Source organism: Artemia sp. Qi Xiang Cuo, chromosome 9 (assembly GCF_049724085.1).
Source record: "Artemia sp. Qi Xiang Cuo chromosome 9, ASM4972408v1, whole genome shotgun sequence".
NCBI classification, from domain to species: Eukaryota; Metazoa; Arthropoda; class Branchiopoda; order Anostraca; family Artemiidae; genus Artemia; species Artemia sp. Qi Xiang Cuo.
Window position 1 is genome coordinate 62048259 of NC_142802.1, and position 24813 is coordinate 62073071.

The 24813-nt window shown below is 35.5% G+C and overlaps 1 protein-coding gene across 1 annotated transcript in view; it reads left to right on the forward strand.

Moving 5' to 3' along the window:
* LOC148948909 (O-glucosyltransferase rumi homolog) overlaps positions 1-24813 on the forward strand; it is a 242818-nt gene that overhangs the window by 163101 nt on the left and 54904 nt on the right. Inside the window, exon 6 of the mRNA XM_089094136.1 lies at positions 13284-13516. Within this exon, the coding sequence (XP_088950262.1) occupies positions 13284-13516 (233 nt within the window). The remainder of the gene's footprint in view (positions 1-13283; positions 13517-24813) is intronic.

A 24813-nucleotide genomic window follows, 5' to 3' on the forward strand; every position in this document is an offset into this window, starting at 1 on the left:
TGTTGGGGAAATGGGGAGCTTGAGGGTCATTGAGCCATTTATAGTCACCGCAAGGTAGCGCATAATGGGACATGGCTGAGGGGTAGAGAGAATTCATATCAAGGAAAACTGCATCCGATTTTGTCCCCGTCTTCTCTCCTGATGAATCAGTTTTCATGATACAATCACCGTTAAAAATAAATCACCCACTCATCAACTTTTTAATGAACATGTGCTTATCGATGTCTGTGATTAGCCCAATTTTTTCCCCACTAATTTTTAGAATGTGGTTCATCACTATAGGAGGCGAAGAAAAATAATAGCCCAAATCAAGATTAAATTACTCAAAGATTTAATCCGTATTTTTACACATAATATCAAACGGAGCTAAAACGTCACTTGACAAATAAAGCTTGCAGTATTCAAGCCCAATTTTTCACCCTCCCTCTGCCCAAACGGTTTTAGCAACACTGTATTCCTCGGGGGTGCTCCTACGATCGTGTAGACTATCGTAAAACGATTCAATCGGAGGAATAGTTTCATCGGCGAATCTCGACATGGAACAATAATAATCCTAGGGATATATGCCCTTGACCGTCAACAAATCATATAAATCATTTGAAAATTGTTGCTTGAGAAGGGGGAAAGCATTATAATCGTCATCGTTTCCCAGAACCTGAATTAATTTAGTGAATTATTTGGGTAAAAAACTCTAGGAATCTAAAAAGTGGATTTTATTCGTGTAGTCACATCTGGCTTCAACTAATTTCCACATAAATTCCAAAACAAGCAGCTTGTACGATGACTTATGTTTTATTCTGTAGGAAAAGGTGTCTCTCACTATTGCATCATCACCCACAGTTTCATTTCTTTGAAGATGTGCCACTGCTGGTATCACACACTTCAGATCGCACTTACATTTAAGTATAAAAACTGGATGAAAGAGTGGTTTTTTAACTTTTAAATTACATAAATTTTGAGCCCACTCCTGAAAGTTACTTTTTCCCGTTTAATTTGGGTCAATAAGATGATTGTGACCCTGCACCGTGTCTTTCGGGGCATGAATACCTCTAAAGACCCTGAAAATTGTCCCCTGTGCTAACGCCATCAGCTCTTTTTCTGACCATGGCATTGCGTAGTGGATGTCATGTAATCGTGAAATTGCGCCATTTGCTGTTTTTATTAAGGATATCAATAGCTTTTCCATGCCACCATCCTCATCCATAGCAAAAAAAACTTCCAACTGCATTTTATTGTTGGAATCATGACGGGCGTGTGCGTAGGAACACGCGACTAGTTTGTGTTCCTTGACTATATTTGATTTTGAAGGGTCTGATATCTCAATTAGTCTTGCTTCACTGTTTTAAGATACTTTATAAAATTGTAGCAGGGAATTTGGGAAGTTTTTAAATTGTAAAGTGTCTTTGGCTTCTGCCGACATATATATTCTTTGAGTCCCATGAATTGTTCAATGATTCATGTGATCCGAGACTTTTCGCTCACATCTAAATGGGGAAAGACATATGAGACAATAGAAATGGTCTTCATTCTGAATGCCTTCTGACAGGAATCAACTTATTGCTATACTGGGGAAAAAATTACCATTAGAGTTTACATCTTTAGGAAGTTTACAAGTAATCCGAACCAAGTTTTTTAAATTAACCATCACTGGTGTTCTCACTGACTACAAAACTTCTCTTGTATTTGGTTTTTTCCCCCAGCTACGAACTCTGTGTCATACCGGAGAACAACCACCCCAACCACAGAATTTCAATTTCTGTCTCGAATATGGGAATTCATTTACATGACACCGGCTATTTCCCCACTAAACAGTTCCATATTAATTTATAGAAATTTTTCCCCCGTTGCAAGCAAGTCTATTGATATGTTTCATTGTTGAGTCTTCTTTTATTGCTTTATGGGCTCCTGCTATAAATGAATATTTAAAGTATTGCAGCCCTGTGTCAAATCTGAAACCCTGAAACCCTACCGCGGACGTCAAATATAGGTGGCATTTTATTTTGTTATCCCCCGCCCCGCTTAAAATGAAGTTTTTTTTTAGTCTTCTGATATTCAGATACATATGTTCAATTTAAAAAATGGTTGACCCAATACCCTTCTCGTGAAGCCTGTTCAAAGTCGAAATTAGTTTATTTAAAAAGTTAAAAAAAGTTTTCTTCAAATTTGTTTAGACCGGGGTAAAAATTCTGGTTACCGGTTGAAAAATGAAAATGAAAAATTTCCCCAGTTGTCCCGGTTTTTAAATAAACGTTTTGATTCACTAATGCTTTAACCCCCCCTTGATCCCCCCCATTCTGAATATAAATCTCGATTGTTCGGTAAGTTCCATCAATATTTCTATGGAGATAGTTCACAGGGCCTGTTAAAGTAATGCTCCCGTCAACCGCATTTGCCTTAGGAGTATTAAAATCTACTCTATTTGTTTGTTGATGGCTTAGAGTAGACTCTAACAAATAAAATTCACGTAGTTCCGGGGACATAGCACTATTTTCATGCCCTGCGCCTGTTTGTACAGGACCCAATTCACTAATAGTAAAGTTGTCGTTAAAAGGGTCCCCGGAAAAATGAGGCCCAACAATTTGCATAAGACTGTCAATTTCTTCAGCTGTAAATTGAAAATCCAGGGGGATATAAATTAACGTACTTTCACAAACATCATCATCCGGTGGGAGGCGGCAATTACCCATGATACTTTGAAATCCCGGATCAGGGAAGGTAGAAGTTCTCACAGCTTCCCCTTGAAACTAGAAAACGAATGGATTAAGTTTTTTTTTCTTTGACGAAAGTTTTATCACAATTATAACACACTTTTCTTTTTTTTTGCTTATATCATTATTAACCAAACAAATGCATAATAGATTGAAAATTTTTGATTATATTATTATTTACAAAATAATGCATAATAAGTTACAAATTTTGTTAATAGCACACATGCACACACACTCACGCACACACTCACACTTACACATACACACACTCGCACACTCAGACTAACACACACACACGCACACACACACACACACGTACACACGTTCACACACAGTCACACACACACCCACACACACACACAATCACACAAGCGCACACACTCAAACACACACACACACACACACACACAACACACAAGCTCACACACACACGCATGCACACACACTCACACACTTACAAGCTAAAATATTCTTACAGGTTGAAATTACATTTCTAAGCCCTTAGCCTATATTCTATTAGCCTATAACGTGCTGCTGAAACAGCGTTAGATAGAAAATGTGCTGTGTAAACAATTTATGCGATTTTTTCTGTGTTAATATCTAAGATAAAAAAAAACATCCTGCTATTTAAAACTCCCACTTTGTAGCGAGCGATTAAAATTCAAATTTATACCTACTTGATTAATATTCAACCTTTGCTGATGGATTATTTTCATAATAGGATTAAATATGCGTTAAGCTATGAATAAAAATATATCTTAGTTTAATGGCTTTTGTTCTACGATCGACTGTGAAATAGTTATTTTTTTAAAGAAATAATCTAATTATTAAATTGGCAAACATCTTGCTTCAAAGAGAAGTTACAGGTAAAGTTTTAAGGAAAAGTATGATAAGCTATTTGCTAGTTCTTTGTTACTACCACTCTTTAATATACTGCTAATTTGGTTAATGGCAATGAAATAGCATTATTATAAAATGGTTTAGAAACAAATGTAAGTTTTACTCATCAAAAGTTCAGCGCTTGAGAAATTTTGCCTTGTTTTTGAAAATACGGACAGAAGAAAACTATATTTATACATAAAAACTCTGACTGGGCTTCTACACCTGAAGTCCCTATAAAAGCCTAAAGGGGGGTAATCTAACAATCCTGAGTTCACTCGGCCGAAGCATTATGAAAGGCCGTCAACTCGCTTTCCAATTTACTCCCATCCTGTATCGAGCTTCGCGCAGAGCTGAGAGTGGCGTGAGAGGCTCCTTGCGTTGAAAGTTGCATGATCTTTTGCTGATTTAGGGCATGTATAATTGAACCAGCATATTTGATGATGGAGGGCCTTGCAGGTTGCATCGGTGTGGCTTCGTTCCATCTTGGCTTCTTTTCCGGAGGGGGTAATTGCAAGAATCTTCCTCCACCTTAAAAAAGAAGAAAAATTTAATAATGTAATAATAAGCCCCTCTTTTGAAGATAAATTGCCCTCAACCCCCCTGTCACGCTACCTCATTTAGCTAGACCCTCAGGCCCCTCACCCTGCCCTGGTAAGCCCTCTTTGAAAGTTCCAACTTAATACTCAGATCCCTTAATGAAGAATTACTTTGTTTTTTCAACTTACAATGAACATGCTAGAATTTATACATTGACCCCTTCCCTGTCTTAAATTTTTATAAAAGTCACTTAATCATCTGTTAAGCTCTTTTTGCTTTCATTATTTACGTCTCTTTTAATTTGGGCATATAAAGAAACTCCTGAATGGCGCATACAAGAATCATTTATTTAACTACGAAAGTTCCAGCTTAATACACAAGTTCCTTAATGAAGAAACACTGTGTTTTTTTTATCTTACAATGAACGTGCTAGAATTGACACATTGACCCCTTCCCTGTCTTAAATTTTTATAATAGTCACTTACTCATCTGTTAAACCCTTTTTATTTTAATCAATTAAGTCTCTTTTAATTTTGCAATAAATGGAACTTCTTGAATCGCGCAAACAAAAATTATTCATTTAACTATTAAGAGATTAACTGAATAAAAAAAGTCAATAATGAAAAAATACTTTGTTTTTTTTTCACCTTAAAATTAACTTGCTAGAATTGATACATTTTCCCCTGTCCTGTCTTAAATTTTTATAAAAGACACTTAATCATCTGTTAAACCCGTTTTTCTTTCAGCAAATACGTCTCGTTGAATTTGGCCATAAAAGGAAACTCTTAAATCGCGCATACAAGAATCATTTATTTAACAGAAATCCACGCTTTTGAATACCCAACAAATAAAGATAAAAACACAAAGAATTTGGCATTGTTCCATCTTGCCCCCCCCCTGTCAATTCTGAGTTTTGGCTAGAATTAGACAAAGCCAGTTTTAATCACCAAGCTTTTTGTTTTCAGATACGTTGTAGTTTGGTTCCAAAAAGGACCCTTTTCTGTAATTATAAACACATATGGTTTTAATCTCTGTGATAGCAAGAGCCTGTGAAATTTGAGTCCCAAAACTGTCACTCTCTGTGTAACACGCAAGCTTTTCATTCAAACAAGAAAAATACAGCCCGTTTGGAAAAAGGTTGTTTTCTGAATGATTAAGAACTGTTTTTTCAAAACAATTAAAACTTGTAAATATAGTTGTGGACGAGAGATTTTATTTATATAATAGAGAAAAGCGTTCTTTGCCGTTTCTATTAAGTATACGCATCATATTTTAAGCTGTGTATTGTCTGAGGGGAGGGGGGATAAGTCCCCCTGAAATTGGAATTTACTAGTAAAACGATTTTTTTTTGAAATAAAGAATGAAAGTGTACTCACTCTGAAAATAGAAATATCCATTGTTTTCAAAGTTAATAATATGTAGTGTACTATAATCAATGTTTAAAAAAACAATGAATATTAAATTCCAAAGCATGAAAATTTTATGCGAGGTTTCAATGACGAATTGTTCAGCAATTCTCTATGATTAGCTGCCTAAAAAACAGGTGTTAGCTCGAAAAAAAAACCAGTCTTGTTGAAAAAAAACATTGATTTTAAACAAATTTGTGAGGGGAATCCTCCGTTCATACTGCTATCTTTTTTGCAATGTTTAGGAACAGGCGGGGAATCCCTAAAAAACCAAACCTCACTATACCCATCAAACCAGACTATACCCATCAAACCAGACTTTACCCACCAAACCAGATTATACCCAACAAACCAGATCCATAGGTACATGCACTGGAAAGGTGTCATGGAATAGATTATACCCACCAAACCAGATCCATAGGTACATGCACTGGAAAGGTGCCATGGAATGTAAAGGTCCAGAAACTTATAGTTGACCCAGAAACTTGTCTGCTTGGCCCAGAAACATGTCTGGTTGGCCCAGAAACTTCTCTGGTAGGTTTTGTATAATTCCATATTCAATTGACAACAATAGCAATAATCAGTCTGGTAATCTGCTATGGAAAGGTGCCATGGAACGTAAAGTGGGACAAATAACACAGGATGGAACATAGATTAAGCAAAATATAACCCCTTACTCTACTCTCGTATACAGCTTTACTTGGAAGTTTCTCTCATATTCTTATCTTGGAGTCTATCAGCATCATAACTATCCGGGAGGTAACCACCCTTCCTAAGTTTCAGCTTAAAATTAACTCCAAACACTACTAAATGGTGATTTTTACTGTTAAGATTAGGGAGCCCGGGGTTCGCCCGGTCCTTGGCACGCCGCGGGCTTGTATTTATCTGATTTACACGCGTTGATTTACATCGCGTTATTCTTTAATTTTAAGTCATAAGGTTCAAAATCAGTAATCTCAGTTGAATTAAGGAATTCTGCCGGTGTGATCTTGTTGCGCTTCATTTTCGTGCATCATTGCCTCAAACATTTTCCATGTCTTTTGCCCTAGTTGTTCGGATCCATTCAAAATCATATGTAATTTTCGCATGACATCATAGATACCAAAAAACATTTTCCCCAGCTTTTCCCAGTCTTTATATTTTTGCTTTAATTGTGTTTTGACATAATTCAGTAACAACCAGGAACTTTCCAATGCCTCTGTCCTCCGACGTATCTAAATTACGCATTGGTATAATCATCATTTCATTCTTTTATTTAAAATCATAGGGTGACAAATGAGCAGTTTCAGTTGAACTGAGAAATTCTGACGTGAATTCGATTCCTCCTTCCTGTTTAACCTTTTAGATGCTAAAATAACACGTTCCTTTTCCATTGTAATTTCCGAAACAAATACACACATGAACACATAATAAGTACATAAATAAATACACAGTTGCTCGTTTAAAGATGTAATATATGTTTACGTGGGATCTTGTCCATTCGCTCCTGTAATTGTATGTAAAATACATTTGAACACTACTTTCTCTGTCAGTTGGCTCTACTGGGGATTATACCACTATGATGGGTACATATCGCTCCCTGGCGATAAACTGTGCAACTTGAATGTATTGCTAATATCTTCCCATTCTTACCTAGACTTCCTTTCCAAGCATCGTTATTCATCACGCGCACTACTCCTTGTCTTTGTGTCCTGTCCGTCCTACCTGAATAAATCGGCTGTGATAATTAAAAGTGTAACATATGCCATTTTGGTCAAAAATGAGTTATGTATGAGTCATGGATAAAGTAAGCACTCAGAAATGTCCCATCTTGTACCTTTACAAACAGAAAAAGAGACATAAGCCTCTAAGTGGCGTATCAAAGTACAATCACCCACGGAACAAGTACTGACAAAACCTATCCTCTCCACACAAAAAAAGTGACCCTTTGTCCGCGTCTCCGGAGACGATTCCATACCTATGCGAACCTGGCAACTAAATACCGTAGTTACACAATTCAATACAACTTTCCCGGTAACTCGTCGCCTGAATCACGCTCTAGCTTAATTTATTGGCTCGTAGCAAAGTACTTTGGCTCGGAGCGATTAAGTAGTACAGCACTTTGTGTCTAGAGGCGCTGAGGTACGCGGGGTCACTTTTGGAGACTTTTGTTAGTAGGCCTACTTGTTCCGTAGGTGATTATACTTTGGTGGCGTATGCCTCTTTTTTTATCAAGTCTTGTTGCAATTCAGAATGACAGAACAGGATTGTCTTATGGAGCTATAACATGGGGACCGGTATTTGTCTCCTTTTTTGTCAAGGAAAAAAGAGACATAGCCTATGCCATAAAAGAGAAAAATTTTGAGTTTGCTCGGAATACTTGAATTTAAATCTATACCACTGAAAAGACCATACAATGTTGGTTTAGAATATGCTCTTTTTATCCCCAGGAGCGTCGTCCTTCAGAGCGACCACAGACAACAAACTTTTTTCCGTTTTTGGCTCTCCTGAAAAGTTACAAAAATGGTATATGTCGCACTTTTAACTATCACAGCCAAATTGAGTTCTAAACCATCTAATTTCGTGTTTCTAACCCTGGGAGAAAAATGTCTGGAACTCATAAAAAGTCTGGATAAAAATGCCTGAATTCGTCTGTCAAAAATATCGATACGGTTGTTATCTTTCAATATCATATTTTTCCATGTCGTAATTTCCATGTTATTTAAATCATTTAAACTGTTTTGCCTTCAAGAAAAGCAATGGGTCCACCAAGGGCAGGCTCGGGACTAGTAACTTGTTTTAAAGTTTACACAAAGTGCACAAACCTGTTTTGAACCGGAAAGCAAGAAGTTCCTGGGACCTCTTGTTAAATCGAGACGTTGAGCAAGCATGGGCCCATCTTGGTCATTACTTGGTTTTAAGCACTTGATGGTCCATTCTTTTCGACAAGAGTTGGCATTCTGCACAAGCAGTCTCAACCCTATTGCCTCCGCATGTCCTATGTTGACGTCTGAAAACATTATACTAAAAGGGAGAGGGCACACCCCTCTCCCCAAAAAAACAACAATAGCCGAAACAAAATAAATCCAGGAGAATTATACGTAAATCGAAAACCATTGCAATGTTGTGTTGTTTACTAGGCTATAATTTCCACGAGGGACGCCATCCCTCAAGGTCACCCTACAGCAGTGTTTGCAGTCACAAGCCTTCTAGCCCTGTAATTCCCAACATGGGTCGCAGGCCCTATCGGTGGGACATGGCAACATTTTGGTGGGTCACCCTTTGGCTGACTGCACTTTAGAGCCTTAATTTTGAAAGAACAAAAAAATCATAATGACGTTACATTTTACATTTATGTGCTTTTAAAGAGTACAAAAGATGCATGATGGTATTTCAAGGTGTTTTATACGTACAATGTTTTTAATTAGCATAAAATATGCGTAGAGAACGACCCGAAAAATTTACCAAGTTAATGGCTTTTTAAGCTTCCTTCAGGTGAATACATTGTAAAATTTTGAACAACGTATTTTAGATATCATGAAGGGGGGCGTATCAGGATTTTATAAATACCTAGATGGGGCACATGACCCAAGATGGGTTGAGAACCACTGTTCTAGACAAACCCATTAAAGGTCCACCTCGACACTACTGTGAGACTACTCAGGCTGGTTTTCCCTTCCTACTTTTGAAGTGAGGATATAGCTCATGATAAAGGGGATACCCCGAACCATCTCACAACTCCAGAACAGCTCCATTCTTTTCTACTTAACTTATTTCTGTCAGAGCATTTACCGGGGATTTTATCAAAATAGATCTGTGCTATCCATATCTGCATAATCAGTTATCCACCGTTAATTTTAATTTCTTAAGCCAATCATAGTTATTGATCATTGTACACGTCCTCTTTTCAAAATTAAAATACTTATTTTATTTAGTATTTATATTAACGATTTCTTTCAACTGGAATTAGCCTCTCAGCTTTAAATCTGGCTTCTAATAACAAAGCTTGAGAAGTCAGGACGCAATGCAATGTTTTGCCTAATAGACAGTATCAAATAGGCAAAACGAATGAAAACCCATTGAAAAAGTCAAATATCTCGTACATACAACAATGAATGATTTATAGTAGCTCATCCTCCTTGAATACTGGTTACTTTGTGAAGTTTGTAAACGCCTTCTCGCCCTCCATTCATACAGCCTTTGAAATATATTGTTTACTTTTAAGGTGCGTTATTGTTAAAGCTAGCTTACAATCAGCATTACGATTATTTTCATTCTTTCTTTTTAGAATGTTTAAATAAGGGGAAAACATTACTTAAACTTTATAAGATTGATTAAGATTAAAGTGAAGGTTGAAGATCAATTTTTACGTTTTAAATACTAAATTGGATGTTATTTGAGGAACTTTAAATATAGAGTTTTAGTTTGATTTGTTTATTTGTATTTCTTTAATGTTCAGAAATATCAAAATAAATTTCTCATTATATTTGTTTATTATCACTTCTTTCTCATCGTTTCTTTCTCACTTTTTCATTCATTCTCACTTTTTTTTAAGTTTGAATTTTTGTTCCAGTTCTTCAAGAAAGACTCCAGAAAAACAGGGGTCCGTTAATTAGAACAATAAGAAGCTTTTTTAAAAGCATTAAAAAACTTGAGTTTGAAAAGGGGGGCATTAAGGAGAGGGTAATCCCCCTCATATGCGTTCTAATTTTTGTTAAACAGTTCGTGGTAACGAACTGAAGTAAGGAGCGATCCGGCTCAATAGTAACCAAAACTCTAAAAAGCGGAATTTCGATACCAATAGATACATCAAAAGAATCATATTTTTATGCTGATTTCAAATATTTACGTTTCACCCAGTTTAGTCTTATTGATCAAAACTTACGCACCTGAGAAAGCTTGCCTTATTTTGGAAAAAAGGGGAAAACACCCCCTATAAGTCATAGGGGGTGTCACAATCAGATTCAGCGTATCAAAGAACCTTACTGTAGGAGTTTCAAGCTCCTATCTGCAAAAATGTGGAATTTTGTATTTTTTGCCAGAAGAAAGGTCACGGATGCGTGTTTTTTTGTTTTTTCCCCAGGGCGTATCGACCCATTGGTCCTAGAATATCACGGGAGGGCTCATTAGAACGAAAATTAAAATTCTATTGCCCTTTTTAAGTGACCAAACACAATGGAGGGCAACTAGGCCCCCTCCCACGCTCATTTTTTTCCCAAAGTCACCCGATCTAAATTTTGAGATAGCCATTTTTTTTTAGCATGGTTGAAAAATACAATAAATATGTCTTTGAGGATGACTTAATCCCCCACAGTCCCTGGAGGAAAGTCTGCAAGCTATGAACTTTGCACAATGTTTACATATAGTATTGGTTATTGGGAAGTGAAAGAAGTTTTCAGGGGGATTTTTTTGGCAGCTGGGGGTGGGGCTGGTCGGGTGTTACGTGGGAGGATATTTCCATGGAGGAAGTTTTCATGGGGGAAGGAACATTGCTGTCAATGGGGGCCGGATTTCCCAGCATTATTAAAAAAAACGATCAGAAATTAAATAATAAAAAAAACAATTTTTTCAACTGAAAGTAAGGAGCAACATCAAAACTTAAAACGGTCGGGTGTTACGTGGGAGGATATTTCCATGGAGGAAGTTTTCATGGGGGAAGGAACATTGCTGTCAATGGGGGCCGGATTTCCCAGCATTATTAAAAAAAACGATCAGAAATTAAATAATAAAAAAAACAATTTTTTCAACTGAAAGTAAGGAGCAACATCAAAACTTAAAACGAACAGAAATTAATACTTTATGATTGGGTTCGCCCCCTACTCATTACCTCGCTCTATATGCTAAAGTTTTTTTTGTACTGTCATCAGAGCTATATATTCTAATTAATGCCCTTTTGTGATTAAGGGTTCATTCTTAAAGAATTGGAACAAAATCTGAACTTAGCGTAAAGAGCGAAGGATTGACTAGGGGCCGAGGATTGACTAGTTCTATATACGAATATAGAACTTCGTTACGTAATTTAATTCGTAAGTTACGTCTGAACAAAATTTCGAGAGGGCCATTTAGCAAAAAAAAAGTAAAATTAATATGCAAATTTCCTTTTAATTATTCACGTACGGTGCGCCAAAATCAAAGCTGCATTAATTCAAAAACGTTCAGAAATTAAATAAAAAAAAACAATTTTCTTTTTACCTGAAAGCAAGAAGCGGCATTAAAACTTAAAACGAGCAGAAATTATTCCGTATATGGAAGGGGCTGCCCCCTCCTCAACCCCACGCTCTTTACGCTAAAATTTGACTTTGCCACTTTGTTTTGTAAAACAATAAAAAAAATAGCGTAAAGAGCGAGGGGTTGAGGAGGGGGCAGCCTCTTTCATATACGGAATAATTTCTGTTCGTTTTAAGTTTTAATGTCGTTCCTTGCTTTCAGTTAAAAAAAAACTTGCTTGTTTTATTTGAGTCGTTTAAAGTTTCAATGTGTCTACTTATTTTCAGTTGATTAAACTTTTTCTTTTTATTTGATCCTTCTTTTTTTTCTTTTTTTTTATTTTTGTAAGACGATAGGATTTATAAAAAGTCGGATATTTTGAGTTCAAAACTAACCATTTCAACAATTTTTATTTTAATCGTTTTTAGGTAATTGAATTGTGAAGTTTTATTCTAACTTTTTTATTTACACTTTTTTTCTTTTCTTAATTGGGCTTTAAAAAGGGGTAACTCTCACGCTTTAAGGGATAGTACCGGCTGCAGAAGTATCCCTAGATTTCTCAAATGGCTACTTCGTCTTTTTATTCTACTGCTAGTATGTCTTATTTTCGACAATTCCCGACAAATGTTTTCGACAAATGTGCAGTGTTTAGCAAATTTATAGTTAATAATTTCAAGTTTTTTTTTTAAGAAAAGGTAAACTAGTCAACTTTTATATTAATCTGTTTATGTTCATTTATATTATTTGAATATATGGTAAGGTGCGTTTACAAATTTTTTTTTCTTTTTAAATCTCACCTCCTCTGCTCTCGGTGGCATAATAATCTTTTTCACTCAAAAATTTCTATTTTTAAGATTTCAACAAAACTCTCTTTTTTAAACGCGTTTATTTACAAGGATATGCTTGGAGTTCCACTGGCTGCACAAGTATCTTTGAACGAAAAAACAAAAAAACAAAATTGAAGGGAAAAGAGGAAGCTAAACGTGGGTAATGTTATATATATATATATATATATATATATATATATATATATATATATATATATATATATATATATATATATATATATATATATATATATATATATATATATATATATATATATATATATATATATATATATATATATATATATATATATATATATATATATATATATATATATATATATCTGCTATGTGATAAATCTGATTTTTTTTTCTGGCTGTAAATTATCCTCGTTTTTTTTTTTTTTTTTTTTTATCGTACGTCATATGTAACTAATGTGATCTCTGAAAGCATTTGCATAAGTCTAGATTTCTTAAATGGCACCTCTGTCTTTTTTATAGTTGCTATTATGTTTTGTCTGTGTTTTCAACAATTCACTTGTTTGCTGTTGCGCCAATTCTTATGCCTAACGGTGTGGCAAATTGCTAATCATAATTATTGAATCTTGTTTTTCTTTAGAAAGTGATAAAGCTCTTAAACTTTATATGAAGCATTTGGTTTTTGTTCAGTGACGTTAGTGTAATATATTGTAAGGTGCATTTACAAAATCTTTTCTTTAAGCACTTTTATTTACAAGGATACGCTTGGAGCTCAACCAGCCGCAGAAGTATCCCTAGAAGATCATTGCCAGTATAAATACTTATTTAACTACAGAGGTGTAGCTGCCAGCTTTCGTTTCAAGCATCTATTCCTCTGTGAGTCACTCGTGTTTCATGTTGGGAATGAATGGATTGAGTTTTTCTATCCAGCTATGAAACCATGGATCCATTACATTCCCGTTTCTAAGGATGCAGACGAGAAGGAATTAAGGTTTGTCTCTCAGCTGCATAAAAATTTGTATTTATTGCTGCATTTTTTCATTTTAACATTTTTACTTCGGCTATCCCATTGCTATCAATTTGTTATATGTATTATCTTATTTTACACTTATTTTTGCATTTTTCCATTTTAACATTATTACTTCGACTATCCCATTGCTATTAATTCGTTATATATGTTATGTAAATTTACACGTATTTTTGCATTTTTCCATTTTAATATTTTTACTTGGCTATTCCATTTCTATCAGTTCGTTATCTATATTATCTAAGTCTAAATCTACGCTTATTTTTGCATTTTAACAGTTTAACATTTTTACTTCGGCTTTCCCATTGCTATCAATCTGTTATCTACATTATCTAAATCTACATTTATTTTTGCATTTTTCCATTTTAGCATTTTTATTTCAGCTATCCCATTCCTATCAGTTCGTTATCTATATTATCTAAGTATAAATCTACGCTTATTTTTGCATTTTAACAATTTAACATTTTTACTTCGGCTTTCCCATTGCTATTAATCCGTTATCTACATTATCTAAATCTACATTTATTTTTGCATTTTTCCATTTTAACATTTTTACTTCGGCTATCCCTTTGCTATCAATTCTGCATTATCTAAATCTACTTTCATTTTAGCATTTTTCCATTTCATCATATTTACTTCGGCTATCTCATTGCTATAAATTCGTAATAGTTCAATCTGTATGTTGATCTTTTCTCCCTTCTTTTTTTGAAGAAGAAAAAAAGTCGCCGTCCTATAGATTTGCGCATCTTAGAAATAGATTACGTATCTTATGCAAGGAATAAGGCTTTTAATTCTGCTCAAAGTTTCTATATTTAGAAGCTTTCTGAAAAACTGTGTTTTTTAGAAATCTATGAGCTTTGATACAAAGTACAAACTAAAGTTTTTCTTCACATTATGTGCAAAGTAAACAAAAAAACTGCTACAGATTAGAGATTAATTGAAGGATAACTAGATAAACTAAGATTTGACGTTGTCCTTAACCTCTTTTCTTCTCCAGATATTTTTTTTCTATTTGGTTATTTTCTATTTTCAGTAGAAAAATTTCTCTTTTAATGCCAAAAAAACTCATGAAGTAAGATTGCTTTCTTTTACTGATAGAATTGCAAAGGCTTGAGTAAATTTTTTCTGAGCGAATTCTCTTTTTACTTCTCCTCCACATATAATACTTTCTATTCAATTAATTTTTATTTTCTTCTTATAGTTAAAGAAAAAAAAATGAAAGAAAACATAATGATAAGAGCTGATCTTATACCCTACTTATACCCCCCCCCTCCCCCGAACTTCTGTGCTTGTACACAGGGTCATCCGACAAATCTTGTTGTACAATGACCGGTATTTTCTAAACTTCACAAATACAAATTAATATAGAGAATTCAATTAAACATAATTAAACATATTAATTAATTTATTAAAAATTAATTGATTCACCACGGGCAGGTAGACAAGGAAAGGGTTAAGTGCTTTCAGACCATCTACACATTGAGATTTAGACGATTGTTCTTAGTTTTTTTCATATTATGTTTCGTATTGCTTGTTTTGCCTTTAATATTTCATACTGCTTTTTTACCTTTCGAAGTTCTGTCCCAGAAAATTCTCTTTAAGAACAGGGGCTTAAATTGCTATGGGGCAGGGGTGCACCCCCCAGACCCCAGTTCCCCCCAGCTGAAATTTAGCATCTTTAAAAATCGTTTCAAAACTAATATAGGCCTACATAATTCAAGTATCCAGAGAAACAGATCAGTTTCTTTAATATACCGTTGACTTTATGCTACTAAATGACTAATTTTTTATTTATCACTTAGTTGTTTTCATTTGACTTTGAAAAATCTGCTCCATCTTTGACCCCCCCCCCTCCCGTCCAGAATTTTCACGAAAATACGCCCATGTGTCAGACACAATTAGTTGGGCTCGTGCAGGCGTGATCACCACGACGTATGATTATCGGCAAGCCTGAGTGTAAATTGTTCATATCAGAGGCAACGCTGTAGCGTTGCCTGTAGTAGAGGCCATACAGCTCCAATGTTTTATTATTTATATATTTTTTTCCAGAGGCACTTCATATGGAAGGGGTCGTAGTAAAAGCTTCAAAGGGAGCTCATTCGATTGGAAATCGAGAGTTCTAGTGCCCTTTTTAATAGTCGAAAATGATTGGAGGGCAACTAGCCCCCCCACGCCCATAATTCCCCCAAACACATCCAATCAAAATTTTCAGATAGCCATTTTGTTCAGCGTAGTCGACTTCCGGATATAAAATATATTTTTGAGGAGGATACTCCCCCACAACCCTCAGGGCAAGGGTTTTAAGTTACGCCCTGGGGTCATATAAGGTTTTTATAGAAGGCGTTGTCGTAGAAACTTCAAAACAGGCTTATTCGATTGGAAATTAAAGAGCTAGTGCCCTTTTTGATAGTCGAAAATGATTGGAGGGCAACTAGCCCCCCCCCCACGCCCCTCATTCCCCCAAACACATCCAATCAAAATTTTTGAGATAGCCATTTTGTTCAGAGTAGTTGATTCCATATAGAAAATATGTTTTTGAGGAGGATACTCCCCCACAACCCTCAGGGCAAGGGTTTTAAGTTATGCCCTGGGGGAATATAAGGTTTTTATAGAAAGCGTTATCGTAGAAATTTCAAAACATGCTCATTCGATTGGAAATTAAAGGGCTAGTGCCCTTTTTAATAGTCGAAAATGATGGGAGTGTAACCCCCTCCCCCCCCCCCCCGCGCCCATCATTTCCCCAAACTCATCCAATCAAAATTTTCAGATAGCCATTTATTTCAGCGTAGTTGATTTCCTGATAGAAAATATATTTTTGAGGATGACACTCCCCCACAACCCTCAGGGCAAGGGTTTTAAGTTATGCCCTGTGGGCATTAAGGTTTTTATAGAAGGTGTTGTCGTAGAAACTACAAAAGAGCCTCATTCGATTGGAAATTAAAAGGCTAGTGCCCTTTTTAATAGTCGAACATGATTGGAGTGCAACTAGCCCCCCCCCCCACGCCCGTCATGTCCCTAAACACATCCAATCAAAATTTTGAGCCATTTTGTTCAGCGTAGTTGATTTTCAGATGGAAAATATGTTTTGAGGAGGAAACTCCCCAAGAGCCCTCAGGGCAAGGGTTTTAAGTTATGCACTGGGGGCATATAAGGTTTTTATAGAAGGTGTTGTCGTAGAAACTTCAAAAAAGGCCCATTCGATTGAAAATTCAAAGGGATAGTGCTCTTTTTAATAGTCCATTTCTAAATTGATTGGAGGGCAACTAGCCCCCCCCCCCCTACACCCATCATTCCCCCAAACACATCCAATCAAAATTTGGAGATAGCCATTTTTGTTCAGCTTAGTTTATTTCCAGATTGAAAATATATTTTTGAGGAGGACACCCCCCCACAACCCTCAGGGCAAGGGTTTTAAGTTATGCCCTAGGGGCATATAAGATTTTTATAGAAGGCGTTGTCGTAGAAACTTCAAAACAGGCACATACAATTGGAAATTCAAAGGGCTAGTACCCTTTTTAATAGTCGAAGTGATTGGAGGGCAACTAGCCCCCCTCCATTCCCATATTCCCCCAATCACATCCAATCAAAATTCCGAGATAGCCATTTTGTTCAGCGTAGTTGATTTCCAGATAGAAAATATGTTTCTGAGGTGGACAATCCCCCACAACCCTCAGGGCAAGGGTTTTAAGTTATGCCCTGGGGGCATATCAGGTTTTTATAGAAGGTGGCGTCGTAGAAACTTCAAAAAAGGCTCATTCGATTGGAAATTCCGAGGTCTAGTGCCCTTTATAATAGTCAAAAGTGATTTGAGGGCAACTAACCCCCCTCTCACGCCCACCTCTTCCTTAAACACATCCAATCAAAATTTTAAGACAGCCATTTTATTAAACGTAGTTTTAAGTTCTGGAAATTACGTCTTTGAGGTTTACAACTCCCCCAAAGCCCTCAGGGCAAGGGTTGTAATTTAAGGATTCTCCGAATCCTTCACATTATTTCTTATGGAAGGGATGCTCATATAAACTTTAGAGTGGGCTCATTTGATTGAAAATTGAAAGTTCTTGTTCACTTTTTAAGAGTCAAAAGAGATTGAAGGGCAACTGGCCCCTCTCCCTCCTCCACGCCCTAAATGCATCAGATAGAAATTTTGAGATAGACATTTATTAAAATAGTTCAAAGTTCTGATAACAAAAAACTCCGGCGTCGACACAGCCCACCAGGGCCCAGGGGTAGGTGCTGTAAGTTATGAATGAATGAATGATTTTTATTACCCATCTTTAACAATACAAAAAAAGTAAAAATGGAGTAGAGAGAAAATGAAAAGAAAACAACAACACATCAAACAAACGAGCAACTTAAATTAATACTTCAAAACCAATGGCGAAACTATTTACATAAAAAAACAACCATTACACAGTACTAACTATAGCTTCAAACATATTATGCGTTGGGTCTAAAGATTTCAGGAACTTTCCCCTCCTGGTCACGATCACGACGAAGGGGTCATCGTATCCGTAACGTTACGAAATCTGGCAGTTTCTTTGCCAGGGGAGAAGGCTAAGCAGATGTTTTGTAAACTTATAAAACACTGTACAGATTGTTTTTTTATCATCAACAGTGAGAAAAAACCAGAAAGATGACAAAGCTAAGATATGAGGGGTGGCAAAGGAATTGAAGATTCATGCTAGAATGTGGCGGTTATATAGGCGTTTGCATGATAAAATCATCCCATACGCTTTTTGGACTTTCTGTTTGAGATCATTTATTAGACAGGACCGGGTAGCTGTGATAGATGCAAAATTGCTTCGGCACACAAATTCCTATTAAGGTCAATTCCAAACAGTCGTGATCCCTTTGTGTCAGCAAGTGAAATGGTCTAAACCCCCTTATTGGAGCTATTTTTTCAATCCGTTCATTGTTGTCAATCGCTGTCCACAAGTTATGCAAGCTGTCTATTGTTCATATATAAGGTTTTTATCAAAGAGGTAATCGTATAGACTTTGAAAAAAGCCTCATTCGATTTAAATTGAGAGTTCTAGATCCGTTTTTTAAAGTCAAGAATAATTAGACAGTAAGCACCCCCCCCCATGCCATAAAAACTTGAAACTTTTTGCAATCAAAAACGAACAAAAATTAATTAAAAAAACTTTCCGAAAAACACGTTTTTCAAAGAAAAGTAAAGGCCATTTTAAACTTAAGCTCAGGAGATACAAATACCTGTTAAAATTCAAACTCAAAACGACCTGAAATTACTATTAAAGAATAATTGAAACTCAAAACGAACAGAAACTAAAAAAACAATCATAAGAAAAAACATACAACGAGAAATAATATAAATGAATAAATACATCTTAAAGAGAGAAATGCATGGATTGAATGTGAAAATTAAGCTTAAAGCGAAAACAAATATTTTCCTATTAAAGTATAAACGAAACTTAAAACGAGCAGAAATTAAATAAACAATCAATGCGAACAAACATACAGTATATATTAATGTAAATGAATTAATACATCTTAAAACGAGTGAAACTTAAATTGAATATGCAAATCAAATTTGAATCGAATAAAAATAACTAAAAACAAGAGTTTGGGTATCGTCTCACTGCAGAAGCCTAAAACCTACTGCGTCATTGGTGCTTTACTGAAAACGAATTATATTACAAATGTTTTCTTTTGTTCTTAATATTGAAAATAAATATTAAAATTACAGTAAAATTTTTAACCGATGAGCTTTCAGCAATTAATATCATTGTACATTAAATATTCAGTTTAATTTAGTAGTTCTTTTCAAGATTGGTCAAGACAAATATAGTTTCGCTACAAGTAAAATTTGGATACTGCCCCCTTCTTTAACTGTAAAAACCTAAACCCTTCTGCGTCCTTGGTGCTTTACTGAAAACGAATTACTCGTATATTACAAATTTATTATTTTCCAGTTCTTACAGTATTGAAAATGAAAATAAAAATTACAGTGAAAAAAAATCTTAAACTGATGGATTTTTCAACAATTAATATCATTATATATATAATATTCAATTTGATTTTGTTTATACTTTCCAAGACTATTCAAGACTCATATAGTTTTGCCATTTTTTTTAAATCTGCTATTTTTTGTAACTAATCGGGTTAGTTTGTTATGAAAACATTCTATGGCTTCTAGGCATTTCTATTTGAGCGGAAAACTGCACCTCAAACTTTGTGGAACATGCATTTTCTTGCATGAAACACCAAAATATAATAAAATGTCAAGTTTCGGAGTGTTCCACCACTCGCAAGCAAGTGCCATTGGTATTTTTGAATCCGCATGGTCAATTTAGGGGGTGGAGGGTAGGCTAATTCTCGTAGCAGCCCCATTCCGTCGTGGTATGATTCACATTTTCAACACCTCGGACTATCATAGTCCGAGGACGGCGTCCGGACTATCATATAATCTACCAAGCATACAACTACTCCAAATCAGTATCAATAAATAAATGAAACCCAAAACGAACAAAAATTTCAATAAATATAGGATTCAAACTCGAGACGAGCATGAATTATTTTGAGTAGGGTTTAATACCCCTATGCTTTCTAAAAGCAGGAATAGAATTTGCACCTTACTGAAAAAAAATTCAAATGAGTTGACTGAAAAAAAATGTGACTGTTAATTTGATATACATATGCTGACATTTATTCCCTAAAATCTTAATTAATTTTTGATTTCTTAAGGTTATAAAAATGAAAATATTTCAAAGAATTGTTTTCAGTAATGCGCCAATGACGCAGTAGGTCTTAGGCTTCTGCAGTGACACGATACCCAAACTCTTGTTTGTAATATTTTTATTCGATTCGAACTTGATTTGCATATTCTTTTTAAGTTTCACTCGTTTTAAAGATTTATTTATTCATTTACATTAATATATATTGTATGTTTGTTCCCATTGATTGTTTATTTAATTTCTGTTCGTTTTAAGTTTCATTTATACTTTATTAGCAAAATATTTGTTTTCGTTTTAAGCTTGATTTTCATATTCAATCTAAGCATTACTCGCTTTAAGATCTATTTATTCATTTATATTATTACTGGTTGTATGTTTTTTTGTATGATTGTTTATTTAATTTCTGTTCGTTTTGGGTTTCATTTATTCTTTAATAGTAATTTCTGGCCGTTTTGAGTTTGAATTTTAACAGGTATTTGTATCTCCTAACAGGTATTGTTGTATGTTTTTTGCTATGATTGTTTATTTAATTTCTGTTCGTTTTGGGTTTCATTTATTCTTTAATAGTAATTTCTCGTCGTTTTGAATTTTAACAGGTATTTGTATCTCCTGAGCTTAAGTTTAAAATGGCCTTTACTTTTCTTTGAAAAAATTATTTTTCGGAAAGTTTTTTTTTAATTAATTGTTTTAAAAAGAGTAAAGATAATCATTAACACAGCCGTCTTGTTAAACCTTCAATTGGCTGTTTAAAACATTAAAAGCTTTGAGAACTTTCTTCTTAACACACTTTTTCTAATTGTCAGCCTTTTTTGTAGTTACTTTCAGTTGGAAAAACTTATTTTTGTATTTAATTTCTCATTGTTTTTTAAATAATGGTGGGAAATCCGGCGCCCCATTCATAGAAGTGTCCCTTCATGGAAAAATCCTCCCATGTAACCCCCGACCCCTCAATAAGAAAAAAAATCCCCCTGAAAACGTCCGTATACTTCCAATAACCAATACTGTATGTAAACAATTGGCAAAGTTCCTAACTTGCAGCCCTTCCCCTGGGGACCGGGGGGGATTAAGTCATCCTCAAAGACATAGCTATAAGACTTATCGACTATGCTGAACAAAATAGCTATCTCATAATTTTGATCGGGTGACTATGGGAAATAATGAACGTGGGAGGGGCCCTAGTTGCCCTTCAATTGTTTTGGTCACTTAAAAAGGCCACTAAAACTTTTAATTTCATTTTGAATGAGCCCCTGTGTCGATGCTCTAGGACCACTGGGCCGACACGATCACCCCTGGGGAAAAAAACAAAAAAATGATAAGCCCTTTTTGAAGTTTCTACGACAACGCTTTCTACAAAAACCTTATATGGTTACAACCCTTGCACTGAGGATTATGGGGGGTTGTCATCCTCAAGGACGTAATTTCCAGAACTTTCAACTACGTTGAACAAAATGGTTATCTCAAAATTTTGATTAGACGTGTTTGAGGAAATGGTGGGCGTGAGATAAGTTGCCCTCCAACCACTTTCGTCTATTAAAAAAGGCACTAGCCCTTTCAATTTCCAATCGAATGAGCCCTTTTTGAAGTTTCTACGACAACACTTTCTTTAAATACCTTATATCCCCTCAGGGCATAACTTACAACCCTTTACCTGAGGGCTGTGGGGAGAGTGTCATCGTCAAAGACATAATTTCAGGACCTTTCAACTATGTTGAACAAAATGGCTATCTCAAACTATTGACTGGATGTGTTTGGGGAAATGGTGGGTGTGAGAGGGGGGTTATTTGCCCTCCAATCAATTTTGACTATCGAAAAGGGCAGTAGCCCTTTCAATTTCCAATCGAATGAGCCCTTTTTGAAGTTTCTACGACAACGCTTTCTATAAAAACTTTATATGCCCCCGGGGCATTACTTATAACCCTTGCCCTGTGGCATAACTTACAACCCTTTCCCTGAGGGCTGTGGGGGAGTGTCATCCTTAAGGAAAGAATTTTCGAAGCTTTCAACTACGTCGAACAAAATGGCTATCTCAAAATTTTGTTTGGATGTGTTTGGGTAAATTGATGGTATGAGAGGGGTGTTAGTTTTCCGCCAATAGGTCTTCGACTATTAAAATGGGCACTAGCCCTTCCAATTTCTAATCGAATGAGCCCTTTTCGAAGTTTCTACGACGACTCCTTTGATACGAAGTACCCTGGTCTAAAAGAAAAAAAACAAGAATACCTTGTCCCCACATCGTTCTTTACTTAGGCAGCGCTATTGCGCTGCCTATGGTAACAGGAACATGAAATTTAGTGAAATACGTACGGTAAGCACGGCAAGGTATATGATCCTGTGGACAATTTATCAAACCTTGATAAAGGAACTAAAATATAATTATTGCGTTTTATTAGAAGTTCATTATCGGTATAAACGGGGGCTAATAAGGGGGCTTCAAAGGAATGGCTTATTTTCTAATTACGGATTTGATCATTTGTTTTTTTACATAATTATGCTTATCTTTCATTTTTTCAAAATATGCATCATTTTCCCATACCATTTTTATTGTGCTCTATATTTTGCTTTTTACATTTTTAAAATATGAGGACAGCACTCTCACATTTCATATCGGCTAAAAAAGAAATCAAAGATCACAGTTTTTAAGAGTTTTACGCATAGTCATTAGACATAACTCGACAGCAGTAGTTTTTTCGGTTCCTTTGCTAGGATTAAATAAAAAACAAGTTCTTTTACTTAAAAGTAAGGAGCAAGCATTAAAATTTAAAACGAACAGAAATTATTCTTTATATGAAAGGGGCTGTCCCCTCCTCAACGCCTCGCTCTTTACGCTAAAGTTTTTTATTGTTTTGAAAAATAGAGTTGTGAGAAAGAGTCAAACTTTAGCGTAAAGAGCTACCTTTTCTGATTCAATTAATTTTTCTCTGCTGTTATATATTTGTTGTTATCACGAATTCAGTGCTGAAGAGAATCGCTAGATGGCAGATCATATATTTTTCAAAATTCGATTCCGCTTTACCAAAATATTACGTATAATTTCTGGTTTCACTTAGTCAATGCAACATTGCCAATGACTATATATTGCTTACCTAGACCCAAAATTAAAAAATTATTTACTGTTGGACGTCTATTTTTTCAAGACTCAGGGAGAATCAAACAGTTCGTGGTAACGAACTGGAAGTAAGGAGCGACCCGGCTCAATAGTACCCGAAACTATAAATAAGGGAATTTTGATACCAAATTCATTTTTATTCTGATTTCAAATGTATAAGTTTCAACAAGTTTAGTCTTACCCATCAAAAGTTACGAGCCTGACAAAATTTGCTTTATTCTCGAAAATAGGGGGACAATCCTTAAAAGTCATAGAATCTTAATGAAAATCACACCATCTGATTTAGCGTATCAGAGAACCCTACGGTAGAGGTTTCAAGCTTCTACCTGCAAAAATGTAGAATTTTGTATTTTTTGCTGGAAGAAAGATCACGGGTGCGTGTTTATTTGTAAATTTTTTGTTTTGTTTTTTTCCAGGGTATCGACTTAATGCTCCTAGAGTATCGCCACAGGGCTCATTCAAAAAGAAATAAAAGTTCTAGTGGCGTTTTTAAGTGACCAAAACAATTGAAGGGCAACTAGGCCCCTTCCCCCGCTCATTTTTTCCCATAGTTTCCCAATCAAAGTTTTGAGATAGCGATTCTGTTCTGCATAGTCGAAAAATCTAATAACTATGTCTTTGAGGATGACTTAATCCCCCACAGTCCCCAGGGGAAGGGCTGCAGGTTATGAACTTTGCCCATCGTTTACATATAGTATGGTTATTGGGAAGTATACGGACGTTTTCAGGGGGGGGGAACATTTTTCTGGTGGGGGTCAGGGGAGAGGTTACGTGGGTGGATCTCTCCATGGAGGAATTTTTCATGGAGGAAGGGGAATATCTATGAATGGGGCGCCGGATTTCCCAGCATTATTTAAAAAACGATCAGAAATTAAATAAAAAAACAAATTTGTTCAACGGAAAGTAACTACAAAAAAGTCTGGCAATTAGAATAAGTGTATTGAAGAAAAAAGTTCTGAAAGCTTTCAATTTTTTTAACAGCCAATTGAAGGTTTAACAAGACGGCTGTGTTACCCTCAAGCTTGCAGACAATCATGCGTCGTAGTGATGACGCCTACACGAGCCCAAATAATTGTGTCTGGAGCATGGGCGTATTTTCGTAAAAATTCTGGAGGGGGGAGGGCAAAGATGGAGCCGATTTTCTAAAGTCAAATGAAAACAACTAAGTGAAAAAAAATAGTCATTTAGTACCATAAAGACAAAGGTATATTGAAGAAAACTGATCTGTTTCTGTGGATGCTTGTTTTATTTAGGCCTATCTTAGTTTTGACAAGATTTTTGAAGACGTTGAATTTTAGCTGGGGGGAACTGGGGTCTGAGGGGTATCCCCCTGCCCCATAGTAATTTAAGGCCCTGTTCTGGAAGAGTATTTGCTGGGAGACAACTTCGAAAGGCAAAAAAGCAGTATGAAATATGAAAGGCAAAACAAGCAATACGAAACATAATGTGAAATAAAGAAG